At 45.1% G+C, this 16539-nt stretch overlaps 1 protein-coding gene across 1 annotated transcript in view; it reads left to right on the top strand.

The window, feature by feature from the left end:
• PHEX (phosphate regulating endopeptidase X-linked) overlaps positions 1-16539 on the top strand; it is a 1438972-nt gene that overhangs the window by 1271194 nt on the left and 151239 nt on the right. Inside the window, exon 16 of the mRNA XM_086934549.1 lies at positions 6958-7012. Coding sequence (XP_086790675.1) covers positions 6958-7012 — 55 coding nt within the window. The remainder of the gene's footprint in view (positions 1-6957; positions 7013-16539) is intronic.

Genomic DNA, 16539 nt, shown 5'->3' with positions numbered 1-16539 from the left:
CCACACCCCAGAATCAAGGAGGTCAAGACAGACTGTATAGACTGGTATTGGATAGCACCAGCATAGGCGACCAGCCGCAGAGCTTCTTCTAGAGGGAGGTCTGACTGAGCATGGGGAAGTCCATCCCTCCAGCCTGATGGGATGAACTTAAACAGAATACCTAAGGGCAGTGAAATGGGCATCACTAGCAGAGAATGCTTGTAAATGTTATCTTGAAACATTGCAGGCCTGGCTTGTAAAATTGAGGATGATGACTGGCTGAAGTTTATGGATCAACACACTATATGCTACCTTTTGAGCCCTTGATGAAATTACTGTGAATGGTTTCGTGGACATACGCCTACCAGCTGCTCACCCTAAAAAGGGGTGGCCATAGGGGGCTTGCAGTATGGGTGTGATGCAAACTGAAATGCAAGATAGAGCAACTAGGGGCAGCTTATTTATCAGCTAATTACTCCATCCCTTAAGATGGTGAGATTGATATTTCGAATGTTTACAGTCCACCTGGCTGGTCCACAGAGGTTCAATCGATCTAGGAGAGCTTTGTTTCCTATATCGGAAGTATCAAGGAGGGTACTGCTGATTGTAAGTTTCCCAAGGAGGGCAAAGGGGGAAGTATTTGTTATTGACCTGTGGGGATTTCTTTACACAACTGTCTGACGCTATTATTAATAGTGACAGCTTAATTGAAGACCAATGTCTATGCATCCTGGAGACGGCCATGAGTTGTTTTAAATCTACTAAGAAAAGCTGAAGCATTCTCTGAATTTTTTATTAATTATCAGCTACATTTTATTAATGGTCAAGCTCTTTCAGATAGCACTGCAAAAGTGATGTTTGTGCTGGGACTGTGAGGCAGTGTGCTCCTAACCCCCATTGTGTTATAAAGGCTCCCTTGACCCAGCAAGCTGACGAGCTTTGGAGATGCACCTGTGTGCCGGTGAGTGGTACTGTGACCTGAGAGGAATTGGCAGCATTTCCAGCAACCCCAGATGATTTTTCTTTGCTCTCTAAAATTGCTGCTCTCTACTGATAAAGGGCTCAACCCAGAAACACATGTCTAGAGATATACTGTAATGTCTGCACCAACTTTGGTGAAAAACTCCAGCTAATTTTGAAGTGAGTTTGAATTGTGCACTGCATTTACCAGGATGCAAAGGGGTAAACTGTGCTGGGACTGTTAGGCAGTGTGCTCCCAACCTCCATTCTGTTTAAAAGGCTCCCTTGAGCCAGCAAGCTGACGAGCTTTGGAGATGCACCTGTGTTCCTGTGAGTGGTACTGTGGCCTGAGAGGAATTGGCAGCATTTTCAGCAACCCCAGATGATTTTTCTTTTGCTCTCTAAAATTGCTGCTCTCTACTGATGAAGGGCTCAACCCAGTGGCAGCCTCCTCCCGCTCCTACCTGCCATGTCGGGGTGGCAAGCGCCGTCCTCGCTCTACATTTCGGGCTTTGCAGGGCGGCAATGGCCATCAAATCTCGCCAGCACCCCTGCTCATCAATGGGGCCACCATGAGCGGCAAAAGCAAAGACCCCCACGGACGGCCATGAGCTTAGCTACACCACTGGCTCTACGGGGCTGAGCTCTGTGGGTGTGCAAACCCATGGGACCGCCAAAACAGCCCGCCAGACGCAAGAAACACTTGCAACCTGGCGGGTAGCCCAACCACAGGTTTGGCAGTGTGGGAGCGGGCTGATGGCATGGCAGTCCCCTCCCACATCGTCAAACTCATAATCAGGCCTGTAGTGTTGGGTGAACGTTGGGTTTCAAATCCTTGCAGGTCCATATCACACTGCTTCTCCAGAAGAACAAGCATAAAGTATCATCTTCATATGATGTGTCTTTGAGTGACTTGATTAGGTCAGTGAGATCTCTCTCAGACACGACTTTTAAGGATGACTGTTGTGGGATGCTACAAGAAGAGGGTTGGTCCAGACATTTATCAGATCTTACCTACGATCTTATCAGAGCGATAGATATTGCCACTACTTACTCACTCCCTCTCGCGGCCTTGTGACTTGATGCTACCAAGGCTTTCAACAGGGTCAATTGGGTATACCTGTTAGAGGCCTTGGAGAAAATCTACTTGGGCAAGACGTTTTGTTAGACCATTCGGCTGATATATCAAAATCTATCAGCCAGGCTGCTGGTCATTGGTAATCGGGCCAAACCCTTCAAGATTACTAGGGGAACCAGGCAGGGCTGCCCCCTTTCCCCTCTCCTCTTCGATCTTTATATTGAGCTTTTTGCTCAGAGGCTCAAGGAAGATGTTAGTATCATGGCCTTTAAATATGGAGATTGGGAGAGGAAGATGGCCTTGTATGCAGATGACATCTTGGTTCTTTCCGCAAACTTGGCTGCAACCTTCCCGATGGTGATCAGACTGGCATAGGAAATTGGGCAGGTGTCTGGGTATGAGGTAAACGCTGGGAAGACTGAGGTCATGACGTGGAACCACGAGGGGAGTCAGCTACAGATCAGCCCCAGTATGCGATATTTGGGTGTTAGAATTGTCCAGGTCATAGGTAAAATCTCAGAAGTTAATTTAGCACAAGTCTCAAGGGAATGTCAGAGACAGATGAAATCCTGGTCACATCTTCCTTTAACCATTCTTGGGAGGGTGAATTTGGTTACAATGGTGGTTCTTCCTAAGATAAACTTTCTCTTTAATTCAATCCCCTTACATTTTGAGAAAGCAGCTATTGATAAACTTCAGCAGGCCATACATTCTTTTGTCTGGATATCCAGAACTACCAGAATAGCCTGGAAGAAGCTGAGGTGTAGGAGAGAGAAAGGCGGTCTTGCTTTTCCTGATCTACAATATTATGCCTGGACCTTCCAGTTATCACACTCTTGGATGCTGTTAAAAATGCCAAAAAACACTGGGAATGGCGGTATGTTCTTGGCTATGTTAACGGGAGCTGGCCTACCTGAAGAGGGCTTTCTGTTTAAATTTGGTGAACCTAAATTCTTTAAGAAGGTTAGACTCAGAGTCTTCCAAGCAATGGTCAGAACAAGGGCCAGATTAAAACGCCTTGTAGGCCTTAATTACTTCTCAAGTCTAGGCCCTCTTTGGGATTTACTGGGTGCACCAGAATGCTTGAGGGACAGACTCGCTTTACCTCTCAGGGAAGCTGGTCTGATGGTTTCGGGAGACCTGGAATATGAGGGTACACCTATCTCATGGGAGCAACTTAGAGAAAGAGTGGGTGAGGGCCTCTCAAAGTTTAAGTATATTCAGCTACAGAGCTGGGTCCAAACACAACACAGCTTGAACAATCCAATTGGTGGGGGTAACACCCTGAACCATCAAAGAGTAGCCAGGCAAGTGGGGAGAAGGGAGGTCTCTTTTTGGTATTGGTCTCTGGAGGAGGCCGTGGATGGTGAATTCAAGCTCACAGATGAGCAGTGGGGCGAACTCCTACCGAATGAACCATGTGGGAAATTATGGCACGATTCATTTAAGAGTCTTTTTGGCATAGTAAAACCTGCCTGGTTAAAGAGAAACCACCTATTCACCATACATAGGGCCTATCTTTCTCTGCTAAGACTGGATACATTTGCGAGGGGGACGCCTGTCAGCTGTGAGAAATGTGGGTTGGTCGCAGTTTCGGATATACACATGTTCAAGGACTGTCCTGCCATCGCAGTTTTTTGGGTTGAAGTTGGGAAGTCTTTGGTGGACATTTTGGGCTTCCCAATTCATATGGACTTGGCTTTGATAATTTTTGGCCTCACTGAACAGGTCACAGGACCAGCTAGATCCTTCTTATTTTACGCTGTTTTGCTAGCCAGTAGACAAATATGTAAGCACTGAATTGAATCCTCCCCTCCTATGCATTCTGAATGGTTGGCTTTGCTATTTGAAACATCTAAGATGGACTTGTCTAGAGCTTGTAGCAGGAAAAAGACAGCATTCTGGGACCTGCTGCTAAAATGGAGAAGAGCCTAACTTAAATTTGAGGCACACCAGTGTCTTAACTATTCTGGGGTCCTATGATTATGCCTCCTGGATACTCTTTGGACTATGCTGGGCACCCACATATACCCAGACCACCAACGTCGAAGTCCCTCAGGCTCTTGTGGGCCTAGATGAAGAGTTACCCCTCCCCCTTTTTGAGGTTAGCGACATCCAAGTTGGTCAAAGTACCTTTAGGCGGGTTTTACGAGATTCCAATCTAAGCCTATCCTTCTCAGAACCATTGAGTATTGGTACGGACAACTTGTTTGTTCATTGGGGCTTTGAGGCGAATGAGGACAAAAAAAGAGGGTTAGTCTAAGAAAGGATGGCCAGTGAGGGGGTTGATGCAGGTCTTGATTGCCCTGAAGATTTTTGTGCTTCAGTTGGCAGCTTTATTGGTATGGTTCTTAGCTTCAACTAATATGATTAGTTGTCTGAGTGTTGTGTGGAGGAATTTCTTTAGTAAAGGTCCATAGAGAATTTAGTTTTCTTCAGTTTTGGAACCAGTTTTCAAATAGAGTGTATGTTGTCAATGAGGTCTTTGAAAGCCCAGATGGTTTTGGCTTGCGTTCAGTGTCAGTGTTTTTCAAGAAAAACACTGACATTGAACGCAAGTTGTTTAGAAAGGCGTTGATGTCAGACATGAAGTTGGAAGATTGAGAGATGGGTTTTAGCTTTAGGTTGGCAATGGAGATGTATGTGTAGCATCTGAAAGTTAGTTGTTCTCCTTTGGGCTGCCCTCCATGTGTTGGCTGGATGCTGACAAGGCAGAATGTAACAGAAATGGACAATCTGCTCAACAGAAGAAACCCGGCCTTTGATTCCCTAAAGACAAAACAAATGCTAGCAAAAGGATGTGTATCTTTCCATTCTTGGAAGGAAATGTGTACAGGAGATATTAAGGCCACTACAAGGATGGGACATCCACCACTAGGCTCCAAGACATAGAGCCCTCAAGCAATGGATCAGAAGAATTGCATTTGACTGGGAACAAAATAAGTCCAGCACACTCATTCAAGACAGGATGACGTGAAAAGTCACAAAACAGAGATATATTGAACTCCAGGAAGCACAGGGTTTCCTGACTCACATGATCTGCCAATGTATTTTCCTACTCTGCCTGATAAGGGAGCACCCAGTGAAGCCCTCAGTTGCTCTGGTAAGGGGCCAACCATCGGAAAATGTATCTTCACCGACTGTGAATAATGCCCTAAATGCCCTTATAAACTGGTAGTGCATCTGCATCAGAGGGGCCACAGGAGGCAATAAATATTGGCACTCTCCAAATGCAACGAGAAACACAGTTTCCCCCGAGAATACTCAATGACCTCCAGATGGAGGGTAGTCTGAACAATCTGCTCCTACTTGCCCTTTTGTCACTCAAGCTCCATTCTTTGGTGTTGTCTTCAAGCTCCTGCCACAGTTCAGTCAGTAATGCATTGGCACTCTACCTGCAAGAGTGACGGCCATCAGGCAAAGCAGGGCTTGTCCAACACAGAAAGATAATGGATGTCTCCTCTTTTTATCAAATTGTGGTCCTTCACAGGAATGGATGAAGAAAGTTGAGGTTTAAACATTCTCTTGCAGCAAGAACACATAAAATACCCTGCCCAACAACCTGATGATGTATTATCCTCCTAGATAACAAGACCTCTATCATCTTTCAGTATGCACCAGCTAAGTATGGGCCCCTCCAAAGAGACATCCCATTCCTTTTTGTGCACCCAGATAAATAACCAGCAGACCAGTCTACTCACATGGTGACACAGTGTGTGTCACAATATTGAATCTCTTCCCACGATCGCCTGGTGAAGTGTTAATATCACATGGTAAGAATCATATGAGCAGGATACCCTTGCAGTTAGTGGGACTACAGCTCGCATTTTGAGGCTTTGAGCAGTCGAATGCCCATTAGGGGTTCTGAAAACACCCAAAAACATTTTTGACAGCCACAGCAAGGATTTGTTTTGTTCTCTATGTGGGGTAAAGTTGTTGGTGGGAGGAGGCAGAAAATGTTCCCAGGAAGATCTTGGCAAGAAACCCACCCCGTCAAGACCTGTCCCTCGTCTCATGCAGTGAGAATTTGTTTGAAGTTTGGATGCCTAAACCAGTATTTCAAGGAAACTTTGACCCAATTAAACTTGTTTACATCAAGGGAATGAAACAATGAAATAAGTACCAAAAAATGAAAGCATATCACATGAAACCGAAACAAGAACAACAACAATTCCATATTACATAGGGAACAGGAAAGCTGGCCAAGGAGACAGATAGGACACTGAGCATAATTAGCAAGTTTATATAGCGAAAAGAAACAGGCTTTTCATTCTCTGCTCTGTTTTTTAGATGAACAGTGATCAGTACAAAAGTATATATTCATGGCACTATGTTTATTTTTTGCACGCTTTAGGTGAGATAGAATCTTGCTGCATGTGTATATATATTCTGAACTACAGTGTTTTTAAATGTGACGTATTAAACTGATTCTAATATCTTTTTGCAACAAATATCTAACTGCTTTTCTTTTCGGTATGTTGAATTTTGTACCACAGATTCTGGTTGTATTCTTCGTTTGCCACCATCCTATCAATTTCATATACAAATGCAACACACCAAAGATTTAGGTGGTTTTTAGGAAGTGTAATGATGTGGCCATGTACTATAAGGAATAAAGTACCTCCTGCATTGCATGATAAGGAAAGGATATTGCACGTCATCTTGGATTTCCTTCCTTATAGAGGAAGTCGTCTTTCTGCCTTTTTGTTCCTCTCTACCGTCACAGAACTGCTCCATGCATTATCCTTTTAATATATGTCAGGGAGTACGTAATCTAATATATAAATGCATCAGCGTGAGCTATCATTCCTCATGTATTCCATATTAAATTACATGCATGTTCATTTTCATTGTTCAACCAAGGCAGTAGCCTCCACTAAAGTAATAAAAAGAGGAAATAATCAGTAGTGTTTTAAGCAAGCTTTTTTCTATTTATATAGGATTTCCCGCCGGGGAGCTGCAGAAGCCATTTTTCTGGGGAAAAGACTATCCTCGGTAAGTAAGATAGTTTAAAAATAGAATATTGTAATAGAAATTCAAAACGAATTTACTGGATTCTTACACCAGTTCCTCTTATTTTGTTTATTGTGCTCTATTTCCACATAATTTGAGCCTTGCTGTTTCTCTTACCTCGCTGTTCTCTTTCCCTTCTCCTTGCTCTGATTTTTTTCGATTACTTTCTTTTCAATGCACAGAAATTCATTTTTGATTTAACAGTACTCTGTTTCTTTAAGCACTATGTTTCACAGAATGGATCCCTTCAGAGCCACCGGTAAACTCTGTATAATAATTTCAAACAAACGTCATTAATTTCCACAAAGCAGAAGCGTCGGATCTATCCTGCCATTGGTACAACAGCCAGTGTCTTCCCAAAGCCCACGGACAGACAGTAAATACGCCGCCTACAGCCTGAGCCATAGGCTCGGGGGAGGACAAGAACGTGAGGCACATTAAACACCTGAAGCAGATGTGCAACGAAGCAGGAGGTAGCAAATAGAAGACTCTGTTAACCTGACAGAAGATAGGAGATGCCGCTGTCGATTAAATGAAATACAAATACCTCCATAATTCATTGTGAGAAAAAAATAATGTGCGGCATTCTGGCCTTGGATATTGGCTCTCCTACCCAAGCCTTCGCCTCGGGATTCATCCCTTCCCTCTGACCTGTTCTGTCTAATCCATTTTCAGTCTCAGCAGAGCTGCCGGAATCAATATTGAAGAAGCAGATAACGCGCAATCTTACAAAACAGAAAGCAGAAAATAGCAGGGCTTCACCATTCGCTCAGATCAAATCCATCAAATATGATTTTGAAAAAGCTACTCGAGATGTTGCTGGTTGGATGTGTGATTACATAAATATAAAGGAGTTTCGAACCCCTATTACCAAAGGTTGCACTTAATGTAATTTTGATGGAAATGCAATCAGTTAATAATACATTGCGCTTGGGTAATAGAGATTGAAAGGTTTTAGTATATGCAGTTCCATATGTCACACATGCGGAGACACACACAACACAACCCACAGTCTTGGCTGTAGTTGTCATGAATTATTGATTGTGGTGGATTATCTCCTTGCAAAATAACAGCCCGCCAAGATGTGTTCCTCTTTTCCTGATTAATGCAGGAGACCAGGAAAAATAGCTGCAAGTCCATCTCTAGCTGTTTAAACTCTCTGCAACGTCTCTGCCTTACATTGCCCCTTTAAGACAGCATGGCTGACACCGGAAGGCCACATTTAATATACCGTCTCCAGCGCTGGGATATTTGGGTAAAAGTGCAAATTTCCCACAAATAGTCGAGGAGAGTTATTTACTAATTCAACTCCGATTCTGGTATATTTTGTAGAAATATATAATGTCCCCATATATTTAAAAAAAGGGATCAACAAGTTTTAATTTTGCATCGTAGAAAGGGTTCCCGTGAGGCCATCACCCAAGGCAAAAAAATTAGTTATAACCTAATTCACTCCTATCACCATCCTGTGGTTAATTAATTTAGTACCATTGAGTTTATCAAAGACAACGCCAAGTAAAATTCTAAAAAACAGAATGCAACTTCTAACCATTAGGGTTTTGCATTAAAAAAAAATATTAAGATTCATTAAAATGGTGCAAAATGCATCTGAAGAAAGAAACATAGAAGATTTAAGTAGAAGAGGTAAAAAGAGAGTGGCTTACATGTTTACCTTTGGAAAATACAAAAAATGTAAAAATAAAAATGTTTAAATTATACCATTACATTTGCGATTTGTACTGTGCCTCCCGCATTATCGCTAACCGTAACATTTATTCTGTCACTACAATTTTACAGTGAAAACTACTGTTTTAGTCACAATATCTTCGACCTTTAAGGATATTCCTGTCTTTCATTTAGAGGGGTGATGAGCTTACGTTGGCTAATCAAGGAATCTGGCCCTGCACTCTGAGATGCTTCCAAATGAAACACTGCTGAGTGTGGCTGTTTGTTTCTTTCTTGTGTCAACCATCCTGTAATATTTTGCTATCCTTTTTCCGCTGGACATGGCAATGAAGCTATTCCTCATCCATGAGAATTACCACGATAAGAGTAGCAGAAGTATCAACTCGAATCGAAATTTGCCTAGCTTACGTAACGGTAAGTTTCAATTCTATTAAGGACACGGAGGCGAGGATTATGCTATATCTTCCTTCGCTTTATTAACATAAAGAAACCACAGCAGCTTAGGAAAAGATATAATACGAACAAAAAATGCTTTAAACATAAAGCATTGACGTAATGTTCAACAAAAAATCAACAACAACTCCCAAGAGTCTCTTTGCGTATAATCATAGTCCATAGTCCTTTGTCTCTGTCCATCGACACTATATAACCGGACTTCCCATCATCTTCCTCCTCTTTCTTCGCGCAGATCACGCTTAAGCCTCATTGGTCCTGTTTAGCACCGTCGTTGCCTGTCAAAAAAGGAACAGCATCAGCGAGGTGGCCCAGGAAAATGCGACAACAAGGCAAGGAGCATTCAGTGAACAACACAGTACCGACAACGTAAAGGAAAACGCTTTACTTACTGCCATACGGGTGGGTAGAGACACCACTGTAGTCCGGGTGGGATAATCCTCGCCTCCGTGTCCTTAATAGAATTGAAACTTACCGTTACGTAAGCTAGGCAAATTTCGATTCTATGTCAGGACCGGAGGCTTCAGATTATGCTAGTTTAAAGCTTACTTACCACCAACTGAGCTAAATCCACCACCGGCTTAAAATAAAACCTCTTGAAGGTGGAATCCGAGGACCAGTCCGCCGCTCGCATAAGGTCCTCCAGACGAGCACCCACCGAGAATGCCTTAGAGGCCATGGCCCCCCTGGCGGAGTGTGCTCCAAAGAGAGAAGTATTGATGCCCGCTTCATGCATGACCCACCGCACCCACCGAGCAATAGTGGGGGAGGAGACAGCTCTGTGTGGCTTCCGCAGGGCAATCAACAACTGACGCTCGCCCGGAGGGCGCAGATCCAAGGTCAGGTCCTCATATGCTTTGAGGCATTGCACGACACACAACTTAGGAGTGTCAGTAAAAGCTGGATAAGAAATGGAACGCGACGACGTCTTAGTGCGTCGGCCCACTGTAAAAGTAACCCCATCCGGGGAAAAAATGCGTGCAGAAACATCCAGCGCGCGCACGTCCGAGACGCGCCTACAAGAGACCAGACATAACAACATGGCTAATTTCGCCGAGAGCTCCTTAAGAGACAGATAAGAATTCGCTGGCCACGACAGGAACAGATTCAGAACCAAATTGACGTCCCAAAGGACGGAGTACCTGGGTTCTGGCGGCAGAGCAAGGCGAACCGCTCGCAGAAGCCGGCACACAAAAGGGTGTTCCCCTACCGGATGGCCATCGATGTTATCATGGCCCGCAGATATCGCCGACCGGATAGCATTGATCGTTCTATACGCTAAACCCTTGTCGGCCAAATGAGCCAGGAAATTCAGCACGGGAACAAGGCCGGCGACCATGGGATCCAAATCCCTTCGTAAACACCAACGCATCCACTTAAGCCAAGCGGATCTGTAACGCTTCGTCGTACTATCGGCCCATGCTTTGGAGAGCAAGTGCGCAGCTGACCCCGAAAGGCCCGGGAGCGTCCAGCGTCTCCTGAGAGCCTCCACGCCATGAGGCGGAGAGTGTTCTGCATGACGAGAGGGTGAGGTTCCTGATCCGGGCTCGTCAGGAGCAGAGGAAACAGGGGGAGTAGGATTGGAAAATCCCAAGAAAGTTCCAGAAGAACCGGAAACCATACTTGAGACCTCCACAGCGGTGTAACCAGCACCAGTTCCGCACCCTGGCGGCGTATTTGAGCCGCCGTTCGCATGATCATGGAGAACGGGGGAAACGCAAACGGCTGTTCCCGACTCCAATCCTGCAAGAACGCGTCCGTGGCCTCCGCCAGAGGGTCCGGCCTCGCAGCTGAGTGCAGAGTGCGTGTTACTTTCCCTGATCGCCTTGCCGTGTGCCAACAGAAGTGGTGAAGAGGAGTCATCTACCCTTTACTTTTACCGAGGAGAGTGAGAGGCGACTTCAACAGGGGCCGGGACTGCGAGACCCAGGGTTCCGCGCAGGATCAACGCAGCGCACCTGGAGTCTCTTCCCGCCCCTGCTCCTCCCCGTTCTGCCTGCCTGCCTTGTGCCTTCATAACAGCTCGCGGCCCCCGCTTCGCGGGTGCCGCTCGCAGCTGAGTGCAGAGTGCGTGTTACTTTCCCTGATCGCCTTGCCGTGTGCCAACAGAAGTGGTGAAGAGGAGTCATCTACCCTTTACTTTTACCGAGGAGAGTGAGAGGCGACTTCAACAGGGGCCGGGACTGCGAGACCCAGGGTTCCGCGCAGGATCAACGCAGCGCACCTGGAGTCTCTTCCCGCCCCTGCTCCTCCCCGTTCTGCCTGCCTGCCTTGTGCCTTCATAACAGCTCGCGGCCCCCGCTTCGCGGGAGCCGCTCGCAGCTGAGTGCAGAGTGCGTGTTACTTTCCCTGATCGCCTTGCCGTGTGCCAACAGAAGTGGTGAAGAGGAGTCATCTACCCTTTACTTTTACCGAGGAGAGTGAGAGGCGACTTCAACAGGGGCCGGGACTGCGAGACCCAGGGTTCCGCGCAGGATCAACGCAGCGCACCTGGAGTCTCTTCCCGCCCCTGCTCCTCCCCGTTCTGCCTGCCTGCCTTGTGCCTTCATAACAGCTCGCGGCCCCCGCTTCGCGGGAGCCGCTCGCAGCTGAGTGCAGAGTGCGTGTTACTTTCCCTGATCGCCTTGCCGTGTGCCAACAGAAGTGGTGAAGAGGAGTCATCTACCCTTTACTTTTACCGAGGAGAGTGAGAGGCGACTTCAACAGGGGCCGGGACTGCGAGACCCAGGGTTCCGCGCAGGATCAACGCAGCGCACCTGGAGTCTCTTCCCGCCCCTGCTCCTCCTATAAAAACTTGCTACTGACGCACAGCGGGACGCGTGTGCGGGACGCCGGACGAAGCCCGGACAAAGGGCGGACAGTCTTAGACAGTCCGAGACAGGCTGAGACTGGACTGGACACGCCACTTTGCCCTTATTGTCATCGATTTTCCTGGTTTGCAGTAAGACTACTTACTTTTGCTTTACATCCCGGACATATCGTCATTTAATATAACATTGTTGACATTTGGTTATCATTACTAAATTACAAAGAATGGCTAAAAAGAATCTAGCGGCGGGGGGTAACTCTATAGAAAATTATATGATTCAAGTCGTCTCAAAGATTAACAATAAGAGGCGCGAATCTTTAGGTCTTAGCCTGTCCCCTAACTTATCTCCCCTAAGTCCATCACTTGATTCACCCTGGATTGATATACCCTCTCAGGCTGAGGGAAGTGTAGTTCTAGACTCTGATACCCTAGAAAACGGCATCTCAAACCAGAGCACTCATACTATACAGGAGCAAGATATAGTCCGGGTTAATGACTCGGAACCCCAGTTAGTTGACACTGAACAAGATGAAATTGTGCAGGAAAGTGAGCAGTCAAATCATGAAATTGACCCCCCAGCTCAAGATCATGCGCCACGTGCTATTAGGAAATGTAGGAAAACTCAATCACATCGTGGTGGAGCTCATTTAGGGAGGAAGAAGGCTGCGTCACCCGTGAGGAGTAGGGATAAAAGCAGGGGGAAAGTTGAAGAACCCGAGAAGCATAATATGGATGAGGAGCTATTATCTAGGTTAGCTGATTTAATTGACACTAAACTGAAAATCTTAATTAAACCAGTAATGACCAAACTGGACAAGCTAACAGCAGATATAAAGAAATTAGGCGTAGATCAAAAAAAGTTAGCTGAAGCTGTGTCTCATATATCAGACACAGTTACTAGCCTGGTTCTACCCGTAAAAGAGGTTGTTGGTCCTTCATCTGACGGAGGTACTACTTCAAATATTATCCACACAAATTTACAGGAGCAAACCTCAACTACTGTGTTACACCATCTACTGCCAGGAGATACACTACCTCCAAATCCGCCCATAATACCTGCTCCCAGTACAGAAGAAGTTACTGTTCAGTTTCTGGAAGACGCGGCTCCATTAGTGCTGGTCTTGGCTAACGTTCCCCCACTAGCCCCAGATCAATCAGAATCCCCCCCGGCAATAACAAGTAAGGCCCTGCACTGGTTATCAGGCAACATGCAGTTGGCCCCGTGGGGGAAACAACAGCTAGCAGGAGATATTAAGTCGGCTAGAAGGGTCCCATGGATAGGCCAAAACCCCCAAAAATTTAAAGGTGATTGCATTATTATAAATTTTGCCAATTCTGCAGTTCTTCCAAACATCCTGCCTAACATTTTGCCACCGCAGCGCAGAAGAGGTACTATCATCCCTCTCACCTTAGAATTTTTTGGTAAAAAACAGCGGAGCATGACCTACCCTAAGCCCTCCCATACCTTCACCAGGCCTATATGGCCAGAATCAACTAATGGCTGGGGATTTAATGTACCAAATAATAACTGGGGCTATAGTCAGGATAGAAGGGATCGCCCAATACGGCCACCCCCTCCAGATCAACATTACCCTACTCACTTTAATAATCACTTTAACATCCCCATTTCCAATAGGTACGGTATCTTCTCAGATGAGGGGGGGCTGGATGGGGTGGAATGACTATCTGTCACACATCCTAACCCCCTCACAATTGACCGATCCTCCGAAGATACAGACTTAGGCGACATTCCTCAAGTGTTAGAACCACAAGGTGGTAAGGTTGGGGGTCCAGATGTTGTGATCCAAACTGTTATACCAGGCTTACCTATTGTTATAAACCCAGCCTCTCTTCTAGACTGTACTTCGGCTAAACCTGGGGTAGACCGGGTGCGCTGTTGTGCAGGCTTAACATCTATCACTCAACTTGCACGTGAAAATGTGGCCACAATACAACATAAACCAATTAAATATAAGGAGGGTTTACTATCTTGGAATATAGCAGGACTGCAGGATAAACTGTCTAATAAAGACTGGTTATCCTTCGTCAAAGATTACCCCGTTATATGCCTCCAAGAAACCTGGGCAGTGGGGAAAAACATACACATTGAGGGTTATCAAAGTTTTATAATCTCGGCAGTTCCCTCACCTAGTGGTAGAGCCAAAGGGGGCTTGGCAATTTTTGTTAACCTGTCGCTTATATGTATTAAAACTGAACTCTACTCTGGCAATAACAACATTCAGGTTGTCAAACTTAAGAGGGGTAGCACAAGCGTTGTTTTGTTCAATTTCTATAATGCAGTGAGTCAGACCGGAGATTGCAATATTGAGTCATTGCATGAATTCCTAAGGGACAAAGACGATTCCCTCCCCCGCCTTAAGATAATAGCGGGTGATTTCAACACACATTTATGTGGGAACCCTTGCCTGAGTCCTGCTGGTCAAATGGGCTGTAATAATCTGGAAGGAATTCACTTTGATCACTCACGGAGGGGTTCATGTTTAAATGACTTAATGAATGATTGTAATCTCTTTACTGCCATGTCATTAGCTGAGGAACAAACTGTATTTTCTACCCCTACTTTTAAAGGTCACGCAACAGGTTCTTTTATAGACCATATTTTATTATCAGCAGAACTTGTTAATATTGTTGGGGATTTTTCGATCATTTTAAGCATTTACAGCGACCATAATCCTATATGTATTACTATGGGTGTGAATTTATTTGAAAAACTTAATCCCCGAGAGGATTGTGGAGTTACTAAATGTATTAATGGTAAGCGACGCTTAAAATGGTCAATGGTGGACTGTGAACAATTTTATTCCTCTATTAACAATGTATGCCATTATGATTTGACAATATGCACATCTACTGCCTCAGCGCCATTACAAATTTTGAAGTCTTTTAATGAGATAGCTAAAAAGGTGGAGTCACTTTTAACGTTACCTGCTAAGAGGATAAATAACACATCCAATAATCCGAAATGGTTTGACAACACCTGTTCGAAGGCCAGTCGTGAGCTTAAGAAAGCCCTAAAAACAAAACCAAGAGATCCATCGACCATCAGGGTCTTGCGGGCTGAGTATAAGAAGTCTCTTACCATTCGTAAACGTGCTGTAAAGAATAGCGTATGGGAGTCTTTGTTAGACCCAGAGACATTAAAAAACAGCTCAAAGTTCTGGGAGATCATTAATAAGCCCCTATTTGATCATCCCAGTATTTCTAGTATGGGCACCAACATTCCAGAAGAAGAGTGGATTAACCACTTCAGCTCCATTTTCAAAGGTAACGGTTCGCAGGTACAATGCAGCTCAAAAGATAGTAAAGAAAAATCCTTGTTCTTTACAATTGATGAGGTTATAAAGGGCATAGAAGGCCTCTCGAACAACAAGGCCCCAGGACCTGACGGTCTTCCCCCCGATCTTTTCAATTCATGTATAACACTCTGGGCACCAGTTCTCACAGCCGTACTCAATGCTGCTGTGTTACGTGGATGCCCAAAATCTTGGGGGGTATCTACTATTGTGCCTATTTTTAAGAAAGGAGACCGTAGTAGCCCTGCCTGCTATCGACCAATATCTCTAATAAACTCCGTGGTGAAAGTGGTGGGAGGAGTAATACTGAACAGATTGGTCAGATGGTCAGAAGAAAACAACATAATATCTCCAATCCAGTATGGATTCAGGCCCGGACACTCCACAATTTCACAATGTTTAAACCTATACCTCATTATTGCAAAGTATACTAAGGCTCGAAGAGGAACGATCCATATGGCGTTCATGGATCTTTCCTCGGCTTTCGATTGCGTGAGTCGGGGGAAGCTCTGGGACGCCATGCGAAAAATGGGTGTGGATCCTAACCTAGTCGATTTGCTAGACGACATGCACTCTGACACCAATGCAAATGTTAGATTCACCCAAGATTTAAAAGTGACCAAAGACTTTGGGGTGCATCGTGGTGTCCGTCAAGGCTGCATTCTGGCACCGTTCCTTTTTAATTTATACATCAATGATCTGGAAGAGCACCTTTTAAGCACAAACACGGACTATCCGTATATTGGCCGTAGGGGGCTGCCAGTCCTCTTATATGCGGACGACGCAGTTCTCCTATCAAGAACAGTTAATGGACTTCAAACCCTACTAGATTCCTTCCATTCTTTTATGACCTCAAGAGAGTTAAGCATTAATAACTCTAAATCTTACATTATGAAGGTCGGACAGGGAAATAAAAAAGTAAATCGCTTAAATGTAAATGGAGTACGTATCCCAACTACACATACATTTTCCTATCTCGGGGTCCTTTTTGACAGTCAATTAAATTGGGGACCCGTGATTGTAAAAAAGAAGGGAGAGGTCACTAGGGTAAATGCGGCAATAATGGACTTTTCTAGGAAAGTGGGCAATAGCCCAGTTGCCGCCCTACTCCAACTTTACAAAGCTAAAAGTTTTTCCACAGCGTGTTATGGCAGCGAAATTTGGGGTTATGTCCCTTTGGAACCCCTACAGACTGTCGAAAATAATTTTTTGAAACAAGTACTAAGGCTCCCTAGGGGTACGGCCAA

The sequence above is a fragment of the Lissotriton vulgaris genome, chromosome 8, assembly GCF_964263255.1.
Source record: "Lissotriton vulgaris chromosome 8, aLisVul1.2, whole genome shotgun sequence".
Taxonomy (NCBI): Eukaryota; Metazoa; Chordata; class Amphibia; order Caudata; family Salamandridae; genus Lissotriton; species Lissotriton vulgaris.
The sequence above is the reverse complement of the archived record's forward strand: the minus strand, read 5'-3'. Positions and strand labels throughout refer to the sequence as shown.